Source organism: Alosa pseudoharengus, unplaced genomic scaffold (assembly GCF_046254945.1).
Source record: "Alosa pseudoharengus isolate Yale_2024_CS ecotype anadromous, Long Island Sound unplaced genomic scaffold, YU_APseudo_1.1 YU_APseudo_1.1_scf_19, whole genome shotgun sequence".
In the NCBI taxonomy this organism is placed as follows: domain Eukaryota; kingdom Metazoa; phylum Chordata; class Actinopteri; order Clupeiformes; family Clupeidae; genus Alosa; species Alosa pseudoharengus.
The window spans coordinates 16,754,495-16,775,119 of NW_027468657.1; the positions used below are offsets into that span (position 1 = coordinate 16,754,495).

The 20,625-nt window shown below is 42.2% G+C and overlaps 1 protein-coding gene across 4 annotated transcripts in view; it reads right to left on the bottom strand.

Moving 5' to 3' along the window:
* Nucleotides 1–20,625, bottom strand: part of ano9b (anoctamin 9b) — a 43,946-nt gene that overhangs the window by 15,213 nt on the left and 8,108 nt on the right. For 3 of the 4 annotated variants that reach the window (XM_076291882.1, XM_076291881.1, XM_076291883.1), the window contains 16 exons: nucleotides 19,099–19,178; nucleotides 18,645–18,779; nucleotides 18,426–18,519; nucleotides 18,117–18,177; nucleotides 17,492–17,574; nucleotides 14,032–14,136; nucleotides 13,093–13,260; nucleotides 12,836–12,872; nucleotides 12,477–12,588; nucleotides 11,988–12,045; nucleotides 11,688–11,785; nucleotides 11,217–11,413; nucleotides 10,585–10,737; nucleotides 10,187–10,334; nucleotides 8,627–8,734; nucleotides 3,351–3,444 (listed from right to left, as the gene is read on the bottom strand). In XM_076291882.1, the coding sequence (XP_076147997.1) occupies nucleotides 3,351–3,444; nucleotides 8,627–8,734; nucleotides 10,187–10,334; nucleotides 10,585–10,737; nucleotides 11,217–11,413; nucleotides 11,688–11,785; nucleotides 11,988–12,045; nucleotides 12,477–12,588; nucleotides 12,836–12,872; nucleotides 13,093–13,260; nucleotides 14,032–14,136; nucleotides 17,492–17,574; nucleotides 18,117–18,177; nucleotides 18,426–18,519; nucleotides 18,645–18,779; nucleotides 19,099–19,178 (1,731 nt within the window). The remainder of the gene's footprint in view (nucleotides 1–3,350; nucleotides 3,445–8,626; nucleotides 8,735–10,186; nucleotides 10,335–10,584; nucleotides 10,738–11,216; nucleotides 11,414–11,687; nucleotides 11,786–11,987; nucleotides 12,046–12,476; nucleotides 12,589–12,835; nucleotides 12,873–13,092; nucleotides 13,261–14,031; nucleotides 14,137–17,491; nucleotides 17,575–18,116; nucleotides 18,178–18,425; nucleotides 18,520–18,644; nucleotides 18,780–19,098; nucleotides 19,179–20,625) is intronic. The other variant, XR_012988286.1, reaches the window with a different exon arrangement.

A 20,625-nucleotide genomic window follows, 5' to 3' on the forward strand; every position in this document is an offset into this window, starting at 1 on the left:
AGGTGTGTAGTCTGGTTGTTATATAATGTGTAAGTGACATTGCTGTGTGTTTTAAGTGACGAATTTATGTACAGTAAATTTCGTTAATTGACAGACAATAAATGCATTGATATACAATATTTATAACACAGTGTAATTATTGTGTAAACTGTGTAGTTATCCTACCATTACAACAATATTAAATTAAATTCCAGACCGTAGCCTGCTAAATATTGGAAGGTGACCTTTTTTTCTCCCTTTTACGTATGTGTCACTTAATATTAATTTCTGTACAAAACCAAGACGGGAGATTCTTTAGAAAACGCAATAGCACCCACCCCATAAGTGTAGCCTAGGCCTATCTAAATTATCGTTATAAAAAAAATGACCTAGTACGTGACTCAAGAGCTGTAAACAGTGTTTTTGAGACTGCGTGTAGCCTACAAAAGCGCATGGAGATTTTAATTTTGCAACGAGAAACTGTAACACAGCTAGTCTAAGTCTAACATTAACTTGTTTGAGTTTTCTCTCCAACGTTTTCTCTGGTAGTTCTTCACTGATCTGAGATAATGAGCGAACTACCTTAAGTAGCTAGCGTCTCGGGAGAATAAAAAAAAAGTTTAAAAGTTTTCTAACATCTCTCCAGTGTAATGGTGGGCATGTTAAGTTAACCGTAGCATTACCTACACAGTAACCCCATGGTAATGCGATGCGAGTGATCATAATAACATAGAAAACGTGATAGTACTTGATAAATAACCAGGCTATGAACTCATAAACAACATCATTTTGTCACCGTTTGTCATTCACAGTGCTGTGAATTACAGCATTAAGATGCTAGGCGAGCTTGAGATTCAGAGAACCTGCATGGTTGTGCTCATCCTGTCAGAAAATAGCAATTTGATCAGTGATCATGCATCATATCAGCGCAAGCTTGGTTTGAAACTGGTTTCTGAGGATAGGGTTTACACGATCCTTCACTGGGCTAGTGCCTGCTGTGTTAATATGACCGTGCTGATGCTAACAGCTGCAGCTCCCTCAAATCTGTTCTCATGCATATTAGGCTAGCTTTTGCCAATGAAAATAAATGCAACATAAAAAAAAAAAACAGTAGGCTACTGCTCCTAACTGAAGAAACGTTTAGGTTACTGTATGGAAATTATTATTATCATTGTATAACCATTTGAGTAAGCAGAAATATTGGGTGTGTTCGAAACGGGTAAAGTTGCTGCCTTTTAAGATATCTAACTGGGGAGCAAGGCAGCAAGTGCGGTTCGAAACCGAAAAAACTAATTCTGCTGCCTTCTAAGATATCTTAGAATTCCCAAATAACTGTCATTTTTGGAGGCAGATACAGATATATGTATGTATATATGTTAGGGGTGTAACGGTACACAGAAGTCACGGTTCGGTTCATACCTCGGTTCGGACATCACGGTTCGGTACGAGTTCGGTACAGTGGAGGGAAAAGCAAAACAAAAATGCAGAAAGCATTTTTTTTGTACATGTCTCAGGCTGTACCACCTAGTGTCATACAGTCTCTTCCCTGAGCTATCAGCAACAGCCTGAAGTGTGTAAGATGTAGGCTAAACAGTACAATAAGTACCCAGACTCCATCTGTAACTTGTAAACAAAATAAGACAATCAGCTATAAAACTGAAAATAGGCCTACAGCATCTCTTTTTTCTGAAAGTGCAAATTACATAGAGAAATGATTTTTAAAAATCCATTTAAGCAAGACCTTCAAAATCTGTGTTTAGTTGTATATGGAAGGGTCTACACTTTTTTTATTGTGTGTAAAGTAATAATCTAGCCTACTAACTGTGAAAATATCACACTATTTTGCCTTTTTAAAAAAAACGAAATTGCTCCTTTCATTTCATAAACAGACTAGGCCTACAACTAGAAGTCACGTGACTTTGCCCTTTGACGTTAACTCACCGTAGCATGGTTTGTTTATTAGCCTGGTTAGCGTTGTCACTTTATTTTACTGTCTATGCACTTGACACTACCAGCTCCTCATGTGAGAAGTTACAAGTTACACCAAAATAAAGGTAATTACCACGCGATTTACATAACTTTCTGTCATTACGAAATCATTTAATTTAAGCCATAGGTTTTGGCCCTATTTGTATGTGTATCCAAAGGCTGCTGAAGCGCAGGGGACGTTTTTTCCCCTCGTTTCAGTGATTGGTAGCCTACATCATCTGGGTGATGGCTTCGAATATGTGTAGCAGCTAGCATTTTTTCCACTCACATACCCAACAACTGCTGAACAACGCCGACACACAGTTTCATCTTATCCACCACTCTTTCGCTGTACTAACGTTAATGTAACTGAAGTTCTCAAACTTGCGATCTTAAAGAGACCAGCGGATCCTCTAACTCTTGTGGGTCTAGCTAACCTTAGTGCTGCTAATGACTGACGGACTCGACCGACGACCTGACAAAAAAAACATAGGCGCCAATCAGAGCTTCAGAGCTAAGGCGAGGCTACAGATTAGCGTTAGGTGTCGCTAAAGAGCTCCCGTTAACTCTCGCTACTTAACAGTAATTGCGCATGACATTAATTAATCCGCACACGAGTTTTATGTAGTTTTATACCGTGTATTCTCCGTGTAAATTCATGCACCGAACCGTGACGCCCGTACCGTTTCGGTTCAATACGAATACATGAACCGTTACACCCCTAATATATGTATGATATATGTATTTTTGGATGCACACTTCATGCTCCCTCCTACCCATAATCCCTTGCGGCAACGTCTGAAACAAGATGCATTTAATCCAAAGTCATGTCTAGTTATTTAGACAGCTCTCTATGTAGGGAGAGAGGCAGTAGGCAGCTGTCTTCCGTTTCAAACAGACCCATTGTTGTGCTGAGTTCTAAGAACAGAGAGTTCAAGTTAAAAGTTGTGCTGAGTTCTAAGAACAGAGAGTACAAGTTACAGTAAGTGTGCACCCAGACAGACAGGAACTGCACCCTGTGGGCGTGTCTCATTTCAGGGGCCGGATGCTTTGGAGCATTCGTGCTTCTTAGCACAGGTCTTCTGTGACCGCATAGACCGGACCTGGCTGGACCAACGTTTTTTTTAAATGGGACGGTCTAGTCCAAAAGAACGCCCTGTTACCTGTGACAGGTGCAGTTCCTGTCTGTCTGGGTGCACACTTAACTTGTACTCTCTGTTCTTAGAACTCAGCACAACAACATGTGGGGTATAACAGTGTTCCGTACAGTGCTCCCTGCCATAGGGAAACGTTCATTTCGTGGGTAACAGTAATCCGTACAGTTAACCTTTTCCGATCAAATGCAATTAATTATTTCCAGGTCAGTGGACAGATCTCCCAGCCCCTGTAGGAGTCGGACGTACCTCAAACAGAATGACGAAGGCGAAGCGGATGGCCAGAATGAACCAGTACTGGGAGGTGAGAGTGTAGTCCTCATTTCTGCGGTAGTCTTTATAACTGACAAAAACATAACCATACGGTCCCCATCACTACACCATCTAATGCCACCAATGTAGCATGGTATGCTAGAAATACTAAACTACAAAACATAAACATTGATTCAGTTCAGTGTATGTTTCTTTCTTTCAGCTGGAGGAGCAAGGCGTTAACAATGTGGGTTTGGGCCCCAAGATAACATATTAGGTAGGCCCTATAATATGACAGTATTTGTGCATTGCTTCTTTGAAGCAAGATACCCAATGAAGCAAGGATAGCATGACAAGTTTAACATAATACAGTTCGGAACAAAATGATTCATAGCCCTGGCAAATATTGATTTAATGTTTTTCTTGATTAATGTTTGTTCTGATTGAAAATAACACTGGTACATGCCAAAATGAGACAATGTGGTAGAAACACGGAGTCAGAAAATAAGCGTTTTCATCTTTTTTTAAAATTTTTGTGAAAAATGGCGTGTCCAAAACTATTCATACCCTTTTAAAATAATCAATGGAAACATCTTTATTTGCCTTTACAGCTCTCAGAAAACAGACATTAAATCAATATTTGGATGAGTATGGATCAGTATGGATGATTTTGTTCATAACTGTAGCTTTGTCCATCGTTGTCTTAGCAGTCCCTCCAGGATTTCGCGAGGATTTTTTGAGATTGTTGCGATCTAAAATGCCTGATTTTGCGACAACTTTTCTAAAAAATTGCGATGGAAGTTGTGGTGTTTTTAGCTGTTTGTTGCGAAGAAATTGCGAGAGGAAGTGAAAATTGCAAAAATAGTTGCGATTTTATTTTTTATTATTATTTTTTAATTGAGGGTAATTAAAGTTAGTAAGACCAAAATTACACGGATCATCTTGATGCATATTAAAAAGGATAAGTAAAGGTAAAGGTAGGGCTGCACGATTATGACCAAAATGATAATCACGATTATTTTGATCAATATTGAGATCATGATTATTTATCACGATTATTAATTAATTTTAGTGACAAAAATATTTTTTCCCTGAACATATTGGACTTGCTATCTGGCTCACCCAAATTCTTCCCCTCACATTTACTCCCCTAAATTACTGCAAATATAGATTTGACTGTGACTTCCAAACTTCCAAACAACTTCCAAACAAATGTTTTGTGCATGCTACTTTGTTAATTGTTTGGTAAAACGCCTACCGGGAATCCTCCCAACGCTCCCCATTAGCCACTTAAGCTCTGCTTCGTGTTCATGAGTTTACTGTAATCGTTAGTCCAGGGGTGTCCAAACTTTTTGACTGAAGGGCCACATTGGGTTTTGAAAATTGGCCAGCGGGCCACACACAAATAATAATAATAATAATAATAATAATAATAATAATGTTTTGTATTATTTAAATGACAAAATAATTTTGTTGTAGAAAATTAATTTCTTAAGAAATACTGTTAATTTGATGCTGTTTAATTCATTTATAAATGGTGCACTGTCACTTTAAGACTCTTTGCCAGCTCCACTCAAATATAGCCTATGGCTAGTGCTGTGCCTATGGCTGTGCCCTCTCACAGTTTATAAATGGTCAGTAATGGGAACTACTGTTGCCATCGCCTTCTCTCCCACGCTCAAATGCGTCCCCAATTAAATGGACTAGCATAACGTAGTTAGATCTACTGCAATGGAGGTTCTATGTATCTCGATGTGACAAGCTGTTTTGACATTGACATTGTAAACGTTCTCTAAGAAGAGCGTTCTCTAAGAAGAGTGTAAAGCAGTTTGCAGTAGCCACAACGTCGTCTATCGCTGGAAAAAAATAGCGAGCGGCCTATGATAAACTAATAAATGCTCGGCGGGCCGGATTAAAGTGCATGGCTGGCCGCAGTTTGGACACCCCTGGTTTAGTCATTCGTTGATATATAAAACACTGACGTGTAGGCTACATTTTCATTATTGTTCACTCGTTTTGAGTAGGCTGTGTCTTGAAACGCATATGCATTGTAGGTTGCACATGTAGCTTATAAAATACATGAATAAAATTCACGGATCCCGTCGTTAGCTCAACTCTTATTACAGTATAGGCTATCAGAGGAAGCAAACAAGGACTAAAAGTTAACGTGATAAAAAAGGCATGTGTGGTTTACGTCATGTGATGTGTTTCATGGTATGAGTTGAGAGCCCTGCTTTGCTTATATTTTTGGTTAACTTAACTTGCCTGAAATCCGTAATATTTTCAAACAGTGGATGATCCGCTTCGAGGGACAAGCTCTTGGCCTTCTGCTGTGCCACACATTTGATTTTTGATCGTCGTTTATTGTATAGTTTAACTAGCCTACTAATAGTTAACATAATGTCACTAGTCCACAGTGCATCAGGCTGAGCAGTGCAGGGAACAGCTGTCATTGGTAGGCTGCATGCAGGCACATGGTCAGACAGGTTTAAGGAGCGCTTGATTTGTTTTGTAGCGGGGCGTTCTATGGGTTGCCAGGTTGGTTCTATGGATAGAGCAGGCATTTGAAATATCGCTCGATCACGCAAATTTGATCGTGGGAAGCCAAAATCGTGATCGTGATTAAAATTCGATTAATTGTGCAGCCCTAGGTAAAGGATTACAGAAAATCAAAGTAGGCCTACGTACTAGGCTACGACTGGAAATAACTTTTTGCATAGTGCATTACGATATGTGGATAGTTTTCTATGTCATTAGTTAAAATAAATGTTAAAAAATAACTCGTATGAAATCATTCTTTACCATAGAAGAGGTAAATGTCTTACAATGTTATTAATTTCTATGATTTTGGTAGCACTGCACTACACAAACTGAGCCCACAAGCTAGCAAACATGACAAGCTAAAAGGACATCTCCAGGTGTAAACGTTTGCCAATAGGTTGCATATTGTAGCCTACTCAAATGTCAGTAAACCAAGTAGGCCTTAATTAACTTACTTTCATAGCTAGGTTGAGATGACAGATGCAAGTAAAGCAGATCATTAACGTTAGCCTTCTATTTATTGTCATCAAAACTGCAGAGGAGTGAACAAGTTATAGGGCAGTGTGTCTGCAGAAGTGAGTGTGGCATCTGAGTCAATATTCTGTGCGAGGGGCTGTTGTGGTAGGTGAAATTTCACGGGGACACCATGATGATTGGTCAAATTTGCGAAAAAGTTGCAGTGTTTGAACAAAATTGCGAGGTCGCCCAGAATTCACGAGGATTTGCTGAATTTGCGTTAATTGTTGCGATCGCAACATCGCGAATTCCTGAAGGGAGTGTCTTAGGGCTGTATTTTGCACCCTGGTGCATGGCGTAAAACTCGTTTTCCACCCGGCGCAAACTTTAATTCCTTATTTTGCACGTTTATTTTTTAACCAATGCACCCAGGGGTGTGGCAATTAACAACTTAGGGAGTGGCTTAGCGCATTGTCTTATAAAAAAAAAATGCTATTGTACACCTGGGGGTCGTTTCTAGAAAAGTTAGCAACAACGTTGCTCAACCACCATGGTACGACGCAACTTGCGACCAAACAACAACATTGTTACACCTGTTTCCAGAAAGCATCGTACCTGTGTCGCAATTCACTACCTCCGACGTTCGACCCTGTAGTTCCAACAACGTTGTTGATGATGCAGCGATACATATCGTTGGTGGAAACAGTGGCAACGTGTAATACCCCACCCCTAGAAATTTTCTGCCACGGCCTATGTTGACATTTTTCTAATTTAAACTGAGTGATTAATGCTGGCATTGTCATCGTCATCTGCAAAAACCTAAACCTATTGCAAGTATATAAAACATTTTACTGAAGCCGACCAATATGTGTCATTATTTGTGTTAAATATCTATGTTGGAAAAAATATATAGCCTGGACGAATGTCTGGGTATCGCATATGTTTTCAATTGTCAGTGCACTACGCGCTCGGCCGGAGTTCGCATCCTATCTCCTCTTTTCACCTCTGAGTAAGAGTAGGCCTACGAGACACAACAATAGGTTTTGACCATACATATTTATGTATATAGTTCCTCTACATCGAGAGACCATAGGTACAAGACATCAGTGTCACACTAGTTCACCTGCAGGTAGCGAGAAGCAAATCTCACATCATAAGAAAATCGAACCTACAACACTGGGATAACAAGACACCTGCTTTAGCCATTTATCACTGTGCTGATTTTAAGAGTCTGTGAAGATTATAATACTAGCTTATCAAAAAGCAAGGCAATACTCGAATAAATAGCAAGAATGAGCAAAGCGATTGATGAGGGGAGTCAGTCTCTTAATCAAAATAAAGCTACAGGATAGACCAATCATTGAATCACGAGATAAACATCCACTTCGTAATTTTTGGTTAGGCGGTTGTGATTTTTGGTTAGGCGCTCCGGACACCAACAGGAACTACCAAGGAACGACACAAGTGCGACTGCCTAGGGGCAATAGTTAAACCGATCAAACTTTGCGTCCTTGTTTGCGATTGACAGTTCGAACTACCCTTTCTAGAAACACCAAATCCAAGAACGATGGAGCGAACTACCAAGGTTGCGACGCAAGTTAGCAAACGACGCTTTCTAGAAACGAGCCCCAGGTCAGAAGTCTATGGCGAGTTGTTTATATGTTATTTTATGAGCGCATTGTTAACAGCCAAGTGTTGCTTTTTCCAGCCTATGTTTTCGATGGTAACCCATTTTCAGTCAATAGTGAAAGTAACTGCATATAACTGTCTTGTCGTTGACTGACACCATGGTGAAGTTAGTTTCACTTTGCCAATGAGTTCAAATAATAGAGGAGTGTGTGAAGGCTATGCTAGGTTTTAGTAAAGCATGGTTTAGTGGAATGACTATTCCATACGGTCTCGCAAGCAGCCTCCTTCAAATGTGCCGTTGAATGTCAAAATACTGATGCATTTATTTGACATTGTGCTTTGCGCCGTTAAAGGGAATGGCAGATGTCATTCTCATTGGTTATGATGTTATACGCCCCAAACACACCCATGACTGATTAAAAAACCTAGGAACACCTTGTTGCGCCATGCGCTCGACGTTTGATAACGAAAACCCTCCAATGTGGACTGGACATCCTACTAAATTTGAATAAGCTTTTGACGAGTTACGATGCGCTTTTGACTGTCATGATAGGGCCCTTAATCTGAGTGGGACGTTAATAAGATCCGTGATGTTCCTGTGATGAAAACTAGGTGGTGGTAATGAGCCTTTTGCTCCATGGTCTCACCTGCACTGAGTGGCGTTCATCATCTGTTTAAGATAGAAGTCCTTCCGCACCCGCTCATCTGACATGTACGCCGTGGACAGTGTGTCATTAATGTAGCCCGTCATACAACTGGAGCAGAGGGAGGGAGGGGGAGGTGGAGAGAAAGAGGGGGGGGGGAAGAGAGGGAAGAGTGAGAGAGGGGGAAAGAGAAAAGGAAAGATGGAGGGAGGGAGAGATGGAGAGAGGAAGGGAGAAGGCAGAGAGATGAGAGAGATAGGGTAGAGAGATGGAGTGAGAGAGGGAGGAGTGAGACAGCAGGAGGGAGGGAGAGACAAAGGGAAGAGGGAAAGGTGGGAGAAGGGGATGAGTGAGTGAGAGAGAGAGAGAGACAGAAATGTGAGGTAGAGAAGGGGATAACAATGGCGAGAGGGGGAAAAGAGGAAGTGGAGTAGAGATTAGAGAATGATTGTGATGAGGTGACACATAAACTACATCAACACCATCTAGTGAACGTGTGTGAGAGAGATGAGGGACACATTAACTACATCAACACCATCTAGTGAACGTGTGTGAGAGAGATGAGGTGACACATAAACTACATCAACACCATCTAGTGAACGTGTGTGAGAGAGATGAGGGACACAAACTACATCAACACCATCTAGTGAACGTGTGTGTGTGAGAGAGATGAGGGACACAAACTACATCAACACCATCTAGTGAACGTGTGTGAGAGAGAGATGAGGGACACAGACTACATCAACACCATCTAGTGAACGTGTGTGAGAGAGATGAGGGACACAAACTACATCAACACCATCTAGTGAACGTGTGTGTGAGAGAGATGAGGTGACACATAAACTACATCAACACCATCTAGTGAACGTGTGTGAGAGAGAGATGAGGGACACAAACGACATCAACACCATCTAGTGAATGTGCAAATGAAACAGGTGCTTAAGTGAACCGTGATGAGGGAAATTAAGACTGATTCTAAGAGGGTAATATTATTGACAATGACACAGCAATTTACACTGGGCTACAGTACGCCTGGGAACAGAATGAGGAAACACACACAGACAGGCTGGAGACAGCATGGGAAACACACCTTTCAGAGAGAGAGAAAGAGAGAGAGAGAGAGAGAAAAAGGGAGAAAGAGAGAGAGAGAGATTACACTCCCCTTATCTACACCTCATAATGCTTCCCTGGAAGGAATGTTTACACATAACTGACTGTATACACATTCCCTTTAATCTTGATTCATAAGAGACTTGTATGGCATTTCTTCACGCTAAAGTTTCTGTATTTTTCCTAGTCTGGTTCCTGCTGCCAGCTCCTGCTGTTCATCACCCAGGAAGTGGAAGAGTAGTGGTGGGGTCACAAAGGTCACTCTGGATCAGTGGATGGAACAACACAGCCCATATACTGAGTGGCACACAGCTTAGACAGGAAGCTCTCCACAACTGCTTACTTACTTACATACATACTTATTGACTTAATAAATCCAAAGCAACTTACAAACGTCAGGTGGCACATAGTTCATAGTACTACTGAATCTGTAAGTGTGGGTAAGTCACTCACTCGAGGCCGTTGGCGGTGCCGTTGGCACAGGGGCCGTAGTTGTAGCGATACACCAGCCGTGGGATGAAGTCAGACGAGATGCCGATCACCAGCCCGTTAGCAATCACTGCCAGGACACCAATGGCCTCCAACACTTTAGTCCATACACCTGGAATCACACACACACACACACACACACACACACACACACACACACACACACACACACACACACACACACACACACACACACACACATATGAATCTGTTAACTACTCTATTGAAATCAGTAACACTAATTTGGCCTTGCTCAATTCATAGAACACTCTACACACACACACATACATATACAGTACACGCTCTATCTATCTATCTATCTATCTAATACACACACACACACACACAAACATCTGTCCTACCGATGTCATTGGTCTTCTTGGGCACTAGGCGGCGCTCTAGGCTGACCATCTTGATGGCGTCGAGGCGGATCTCAAACATGTTGTTAAGGAGCGCCAGCAGAGGGGCCAGTGGGAACGCCGCCACAAAGATGGTGGTGAAGCTGAACTGCATGACTGAACAGCAGAGAGAGTCGATTGACCAGTTAGCTCAGAAAAATTACTGAACAGCAGAGAGTCGATTGACCAGTTAGTTCAGAAACATTACTGAACAGCAGAGTCGATTGACCAGTTAGTTCAGAAACATTACTAAACAGCAGAGAGAGTAGATTAAACAGTTAGTTCAGAAACATTACTAAACAGCAGAGAGAGTAGATTAAACAGTTAGTTCAGAAACATTACTGAACAGCAGAGAGAGTAGATTAAACAGTTAGTTCAGAAACATTACTAAACAGCAGAGAGAGTAGATTAAACAGTTAGTTCAGAAACATTACTAAACAGCAGAGAGAGTAGATTAAACAGTTAGTTCAGAAACATTACTAAACAGCAGAGAGAGTAGATTAAACAGTTAGTTCAGAAACATTACTGAACAGCAGAGAGTGTCGATTGACCAGTTAGTTCAGAAACATTACTAAACAGCAGTGTGCTGCACCCACCCATTTCCAGGTACTCATTGAAGAGGCTAAAGGAATTGACATCATGCAAATGGTAGTTCTTGATCCATTCACGTAGCTTGCATGTGTCACATGGCTCCAAGTTGCCGTCTTCTTGGCGACACGCCTTCCTGTAGCAATTGCCGCAGCGACGCTGCAGCTTCTTAGCTGTGGTCTGTCTGAAGCAGCGCTGGAACCAGCTATACACACACACACACACACACACACATATGAACACACCCACACATACACACATGTATGAACACATGGACAAATAACATGTTCAACCACACAGAGATTCTGCTCAGGTGCGGCGGTGTCGTTCACAATTAATGTCAGCATGTTAGTATTCATATCTGAATCACCCGAAGGGCCGGACCAACGTTTGACAATGATCCGCATATACTGCGGAGGACGTGTCTGAAAGCAATTTATGTGTGTGTGTCTGTGTAGGATTGTGAGGGAGGTGCTTACGGAATGGTGAACTCAAAGATGTTGTTGAGTGTCTGTTTGAGCACCAGGATGACGGCCATCTGGATGAAGAGGTCAGTCAAGCAACCGCTGGGGTGGCACTGCAACAGGACACATACATTAAAATATCATATGTGTGTGTGTGTGAGTGTGTGTGACAGAGATAGAGAAAAAAGACAGAGCAAAAAAGAAAAGAAGAGAGACAGTGTTACAATGTGCATGCAGATATTTACATGTGTGTGTGTGTGTTGGGGGGGGGGGGGGGGGGGGGTTGTGAATGTGTGTGTGGAGGGGGGTACTCACCTCCTCTAGTCTCCATTTTCCCGCCAGTCTCACATAGTTCCCCGGATGCCCATTAATCCTGCACCAGCGCACATGGGAAGGGAAGTTAGACACACAATACTCCCACAAACCACTCGCTCACACACACACACAAACACACATTCTTTGTCTCTCTCTCTGTCTCTCTCTCTCCCACTCTGTGACATTTTACTTTGTGTATCTTCTGTGTAAACAAATAGCTGAAGCATTTGTCCTCAAGTAGACATGCACATGCATGCACTTCAGGGGTCACCATTCATGCAAACACACACACACACACGCACTCTCACTCACTCACACTCACACTCACACTCACACTCACACTCACACTCACACTCACACTCACACTCACACTCACACTCACACTCACACTCACACTCACACTCACACTCACACTCACACTCACACTCACACTCACACACACACACACACACACACACACACACACACACACACACACACACACCATACCTGCCCAGGAAGAATGCAATGTATATGAGGGAGGAGAAGGCCGTGAAGAACTGGAAGGTGAACATTTTGACGGTGAAGCTCCTCTCAGTGGCCGCGAATGAACGACATTTCTCTGATATCACACAACAACAATCACAAGAAATACAAAAATAAATATTTACATACACATTAATTCATTTAGCTGACATTTTCTCCCAGACGTCAGTAGCCTGGTTTCACCAAACCCATTCTCATATTCCCCAATGGAGTGTTCTAAGAGTCTTTTCATAAAGTGGGGATATGGGTTTGGTGAAACCTGGCTACGTGATCAGTGGGACTGTCTCTCAAGGATCAAATGCAGCCGGCTGCTTATTACTTACCAATCTCACACAGCTTGAAGGCCACATACCGGTTGACCTGTAACAATGAACAAGAGGTTAGAGATCAGGGATCAGAGGTCACAGAGATGACCGCAACTGACCAACAGTGCAACTTCTGACAGAAGGACTAGACATCATTGAGAACGACTGACCGACAGTCATGACAACAAGAATGAAATCCTTCAGCTCCTTTGAGTATACTGTCATAGTAATAAGACCAAACCAAGGGTGGGGGGTCAGAGGTTGTGAACTCTCACCCGGGTCATGACCTGGATGGTGATGTAGTGGAGAGTGGCGCCCATCATGACTACGGCGGTGTTAGAGTGGTTCTTCAGGAACTCCCAGTCCTCCTGATCCGCTAGGAGAACCCGCATCACCACACGGAAGAGCACCAGGGCGTGGGTCAGCCCAATGATCACAACCAGCTGGGACAGACACAGACACACACACAGATGAACACACACACACATCCACACACACACACATTCAGATAGGTATGCATCAAATACACAAACACATCGGAGGTCTACCAGCAGCATACGTGTTATGCTGGCCGTTCATCAAGCAAATTTTCAGTGATTTCACAGACAGAGACTAATTACCAAAGTCGGAATGAAATCTTGAAGTTTTTTTCTGGAGTTGCGGCCCTATCGTCCTCTTAATCTTTCCCTTATCTTTAGTCTTGGCTCATGCAAATAGTGATGTAGACAATATAAAAGCCAACGGTTGAGCTCTTTCCAGCAACAAACAGTAATAGGCAAAGTGGTTACAGTACAGCCATTCAAGGTTATTTGTTATTTTGATTCTTATAAATTATCAATTATTCCACCTGACAAAGCAACTCTATAGCCTAATTAAACAATAATAAACTTGACCTTTCACCTGCTCATGCATGTTTGGAGACATAACGTGAGCTCATTTGATGTTATATACATAACAATGCAGGTTGGGAATGTTGCACATGCAATAGTGCAGAAGAAACAAAAAAATATATACAAACCTCGTTCCTGTTGATATTTGGTGCATGATGGGAAATAATTTAAAAGCTATGTAGTTGAAGTCGTACTGTGACTACAAAATGTGGCTTGTCTTTAGATATGAGAGGGTGTCAGACTTAAGTCTTTTAAAATATAAAGGTGGTCTGGTTTATGGGCAGCATTAGGCTTTAGTGAGAGACACCAACTAAAATTCTTTACCACGAGCGTGAACAGCGCCAGGACCAAAGCGCTCCGCAAGTATGAGTGTCGGAACTCCTTGGGTTTGCTCTCGGGGTCGTTCACAATCTCCATGATGAGTTCTTCCTGAAGAGACATACGCACACACAAACACACACACACACACACACACACACACACACACACCTATCAGGTCATTGTTGCATTCTTTTCAATGCCACTTCTCATTTTACCCTCCAAGTCCTACGACTTAATCAGGCTCCATATAGACTACAGGAAGAACAGTGCATTCATTAGACTGATCAAATAACAGTCCTACAAAACTAGCCACCGCTAGTGTGAAGTATGGTGCATTCATTAAAGACTGGTAAAATAACAGTCATTCAAAAAACTAGCTAACTAACTCACTATCTGAGAAGCAGGGTGCTGAAACAAGAGAGGTGAAGAGTTGAGCTTTTATGTCAAAGGAGTTTAAAGCCAAGTTCAGCAGGGACAGCAGCAGCCTAAGGCAGTGTGGTAAATGTGTGTGTGTGTGGTGTGTCTGTGTGTGTGGGTTACATAGTATGTGTGTGCTAACATGGTAACTCCCTCTTCAGGGGGGTATTCCAGAAAGCAGGTTTACTGGCTTAACTGGGTATGTTAACCCAGAGTTAGCGGTAAAACTGGGATTTCAGTTCCAGAAAGCTCAAAAATGATCAGGCTATGTAAGTATCTATGGTAACATAGGCTCTGAACTGAACTGGGTATGTAAACCCAGAGTAAACGGTAAACCTGGGATTTCAGTTCCAGAAAGCTCAAAAATGATCAGGCTATGTAAGTAACTATGGTAACATAGGCTCTGAACTTAACCTGGTAGGGGGTAGGTTTTGTTCAGGTTATGTTCAATTATGTTCGGTTATTTTAGTGCATGTTCAATCAGGCCGCTATTTTTACACTTGTCACGCAATGGCGTTTCATTTCGACGAAGGTCCGATTGACAAAGAAGCACAAAATTATGTAATATTCATCCGTGCAATTCACCGTGAGAGGGCGATAAGACCACGACATCACATGATAGCCTATCCATTCTTTCCAAACACGTTTTTCAAGAGCGCTAGAGTTTTTCAGCTGAATCCTAAATATAGGCTACTTGAAAAGCATTCTCCATCCCTACATTACGCATGGTGGATTAGAATAGAATAAAATAAATCTTTAATGTAGGCTAGCTAGCCTACACCATATGGACATTTGTGTTTGGCTCACCAGACAGATGGACAAACAACATCTCAGACACATTGAAGATATAGGCTAATTAAAACAAGTACAGTACAAAAAAGGGGAAACATGGCCTATAGAAAATTAATAAATAAGTTTAAATATAGCTGTACAGCTCAGCCGGGTATGCATGTTGTCACTAAGTTTGGTTAAGAATGCTGATGGCATTTGGGATAACATATTTTTTAAATAGGCTACACACGCTCTCCGACTGGGAGTTTTTGTAGTTGGACACGCAGAGCATATCGGCAAGCTGTCAGTCGGTGCGTAAAGTTTGCCTTGCGCTAAAGCAGTTCCTGCGCAACTTCATTCGTTTTCCTGGACACAAACCCACGAGGATCATGAAAGTGTAGTTTCACCAACTGGCAGGTCAGCATCACTTATTAAATTTTCCAAATGTGCACCGAAATGTGTCCAATAGGCTACCCATGCCTTCCGACATTCACCCTTCCGATGATGGAGCGCAAAAGTTTAACTTGGCCCACAGCTGCTAACCTGGCCCTAGCCAGATGAATTTCGCTCCGCCTAGCTCCACTCATGAAGCTAGGCGGAGCTAAGCGGAACGACATTCATCTGGCTAGGGCCAGGTTACACAGCTGCAGGACCCGCGTTAAAATAGAAAATTACATTTGGGATTCTCAAAGAATTCTATGGCCCACTCAATCTGTGACAACTAGGCTAGTTTAAGAAAGCATCATTCAAAGCAGTCAATACAATATGTGATGTCCAGTGAATTATTTAATTGTTCTTTTGACATTAAATAGGCTACCTTAAACATACGCTTTTACACGGTCAGTTAGGCTATTCTCTGCCAAGCAAGGTCTCGGACGCAGGCGCTTAAGTATTGCTCTTTTTTTGTTATTACAGTTCTCTCCTCCTCGTAAGCCTCGACTACTCCGCCTCTAAAAAATACGGTGCTCAATTCCTTTCGCCGGTTTCACTCATGGTTTCGACTCTCAATAGATGATGCCTTTATAAGTTCGCCGTAAACGCGCACAACTCTAGGTTATCTAACACAGGGTTGATTGAACTAACTGGTAACCGGTGTTTTGGAACCGACAGCTCGGGTTTAGTCGCCACAGGTTCAGACAACCCAGAGGTTAAGTTTTATCTCAGTGTTTGTTAAACCTCCTTTCTGGAATACCCCTCAGGTCTAAGCATAGCTTGTGTTCACCCTAACACGTTGGGATAACTACTCCAAAGTCACATCATGGTCATGGATGCACAACCCTCAGGGAGACAAACAAATGAATCAAGTAACTCATTCCTGTTCCTGTAAACACAAGCACACACAGGGGGATCACCTGAAGGAAATTCCCTGATGCCATCTTTCAGTTCATTCTGATTGCCAAGGACAGCCATTGGAACCCTCTTGAGGGCATGAGTTAGCATAACTGTCCATTTTGATTCACCTCACATATCCAGCTGTTCACTTTAAAAAGGCTACATATCCCAGCATGAACTTTCTGTTAATTTTAAAACTTCATAACCAAGCATGCATTTCTGCTCACTACAACCACCACTCTTTCAGCAGGTAGATGCCCATCTAACAGACGTATGTCAAGTTTTTATAACATGGCGAGAGTAAACTAGACTGGAATAAGGAACAGTTTACAGGATTAGAGCGCTAATCTAACACAGTTGAACCCAAATACTCAAATTCAAATACTATACTGAAATACCAAAATATATTTTCTATACAGGGTACCACTAAAGATACCTGCATAAACACACACATGCAAGCTTCTCCATAACAAAACAGGCTAATCACGCTAAATGGCTAATAACGCTAGTGGCTCAATAACAAAGAGACAAATTTCGCTAAGTCAAGTCATTACTAGCACTAATCCCAGTCATCAATCTTTAGCCCTGAGCTCTCACACTAGCCTGTCTGACTGGTTGGATGAGCACCTTCCTCTCCTCATCGGCTCTAACACCTATGCAAGGCTTGGTGCCTCTCTCTCTCTCTTTCTTTGTGTGTGTGTGTGTCATTTTTCCAGGAAAATGAGATCAAATCATTCAAACTGAGATGAGCTGTTCAGGTGAAAGCTGCCATTGTTCCCAGACAGTCAGAAGTTGTCTATTGTTACGAAAACTGTGCATGAGTGAGCACAGTGTCTATAGATCTTTCCTGCAAAAATGTTGCAAATTCTTGATTTTGTGTTCCTGCAAGCTTTGCATCCCTGCAAATGAGTGCACAGTGCCCATAATATCCCAGTGGTCTTACCTCTTCTTCACACCAGTCGTACACATTCCACTTGGAGACATATCTGGCTCTGTGTCTTTTCCACAACTCCAGGAACATAGTGGCTGTTTGGGAAATGGCACAACATAAACGCTAATGACTTATTCACCGTTATGTCCTGTTACCAGCATACATCACTACTATCATCACTATCATCATCATCACTGTCATAATTCTCTTCATCATATTCATCCTATTTTTAATCATCATCATCATCATCATCGGATGAGAGCAAACTGGGTCATTCCACGTCAATTCAACCAGGGCCCACACACTTAGGTCTCAAAAAATTCTGAAAGAATTACCAGGTGTACCTATGTTACCCAGGAGACACACTGTTAAATGTGAGATCAATACTTTCCAAGATACAGCCAGTTTTACAGGGGGAGGGGGTTGTTGATTTTGTTCGGCTCTTTTTTTTGTCAAAGTTCACAAGCCCACTGGTTGAACTGACGTGGAATGACCCAACTGCTATTAACAGTCTTTTGATAACCATGAGCTCTGAAGCATGAGGCTGGTCCATGGTGACTTATGCTCAGTCCTCATGGTCAGCAGTAAAAAAATGCAACTTTAACGGTCAATTCTTTAGTCCTAAAGAATTGCTTACCCCAGATAGCCATAAACATGGCAAAGGCTACGGTTCCCTCATTATCAAACAGATGGCTAACCTGCAGAGAGACATTGACCCGTACAGTTACACCACAAATACGTAAGCATCCTTGAAGTGAATGTGTGTCTTCCTTTTGTACAGACTCCCCTCTAACACTTGACATATTCTTTCTAGGTTTATGTTATGGTTATGGTAACATTATTTGAGAGATGCTTTGGTACATACTTTAAAAACAACAACAACAAAAACATGCTTTGTTGTGGCAATAACGTCCCATTTTCATAAGGAGCTATTGTATGTCCTCACCTTAGCATAGGAGCAGGTGTCAGAGAGCTTCCACACGTCACACATTTTATCACACCGGGGGCACATGATGATGTCTGAATCACACACCTCTCGACTGCAACACAGATACACATGGACGATCACACACAAAGGCTACACACAAAGATGGATACATATGCATCAACATGCACAAAAACCACACACACACACACACACACAGGCACCCGATGCTTCACTCACATGAGAGGGCTGGTTTCGAAGAAGGCGAGGCCGTACAGGAAGATGATGACCCCGACTACAGCTGCTGGCACCAGGAGTAAAGTGTACCAGCCCAACCACAGGTAGTACAGCGCCACCTTCTCCCCAAAGTACTCCCTATACACAAAACAGGTACATCTAAATATATATATATATATATATATATATATATATATATATATATATATACACACACACTCTCTCGCTCACTCTCTCAAATTCAAAGGTGCTTTATTAGCATGATTGTATTTAGCTCTTGCCAAAGCTATTGTTGATATTAACATACAACAATCACATTATAATACATGAATACATCTCTCTCTCTCTCTCTCTCTCTCTCATAAACACACACTCACCCACCAATACATCAGTGCCATCGGAAACACGTGCAGTGAAAGGAGTCTGGGTGCTATCTTTATGTGCATGGGAGTCTCACCTGATATCATTAAACGGCTGCCAGGTGAAGAGAGCTGACCAACGTGCCCATTTCTGCCTCAAGACCTTCTGCTTTCTCGTCTGTGTGTGTGTGTATGGGTGTGTGTGGGGGGGTTGCAGGGGTCAAATAAAAAACATTTTTAATGTACTACAAGTGCAACATATAACATAAAGGTTATCTTGCTGCTAATCCGTATCAAAGCATCCATTCCAGGTACTGCTACTGCTCAACCATTCAGGACAATGTTTCAGCCTGGGATTCACTATCAGATAAGAGAAACTCTGGACAGCCTGAGAATAGGCCACCACACCCACTGACACACTGACAACTAGATGTACCGCAGAGCGGTACAAAATATGACCGCCGCCCAGTCCAGCACATTTTTTCCACAAAAAGAAATCACGCTGAAAGGCCTATATGATTCTAACTGTCTCACTAAATTGCATTATCCACACTCAATTCTCACTGGTATCTGCTAGACAACAAGTACCAAAACATGATTAGTTCATAGATTTCACATGTAAAATTAATTTTATACAACCCCACCTCCATCTTGCCTGTTCATAATTCTGAGAAATTCTTGATTGTTTGTGTTATGTTTATGTTATGTGTGTGGGTGTGTGTGTGTGTGTGTGTGTGAGTGTGTGTGTGGGTGTGTGTGTGTGTGTGTGCGTGCTTGTGTGTGTGCCTGCGTATGTGCCTGTGCATGCAAGCGTACATATGTCTACTGTGTGAGTATGTGTCATACGTATGATTACTGTGAATGTATGTGTGTGTGTGTATCTGTTTGTGCACATGTGTGCACATGAAATGGGTTAACATGACCCCTGGAGGCAAACATACGGAAAAAAATGGTCATCCTAGGCCCTACAGTTCTCAAGATATTCACAGAGAACTGTGTCTGCCCTACCCTCCTTTCGGGGGGTCCAGTCCAGCGGGGGGGCTACAGATCAAAACGAAAAACGATGGTTCCATGCTATCCATGTGGGGTTACATGCCCACCAAGTTTCGTGTACCCCGGTCTTTCAGTGTCCCGGGACTCATTGACGGAAATTTGGGCATGCGAAAAAGAAAAAAAAAAGAAATAAATAAAAAATTCTGACTAAACCTATATGACCGCCGCTTCGCTGCGCGGCGGTCATAATAATACTGACTCGATGTCCATTACTATTATAAACCCATGAGCACAGCCCGTATTTCCTGTTTTCTCTCTGCTGGAGTTTGAGCCAATGTTGCTACATCGACATTGTTAAATTTGAGGTGCAGTGAGTGGGCAACACAGGGCTGCCCGTTTGACTAGGCCTTCTGGTAACTTTTTTTACATTTGATTAAACGACTACACACAGAACAGGTTGGGCTGAAACCATGAGCAGGACTAGATGGGTAAGAGAACGTGCAGGCAACAACACACACAAACACACACACAGGCACGCTCTCTCACACACACACACAGACACACACACACAGCCACGCTCTCTCACACACACAGACACACACACACACACACACAGCCACGCTCTCTCACAC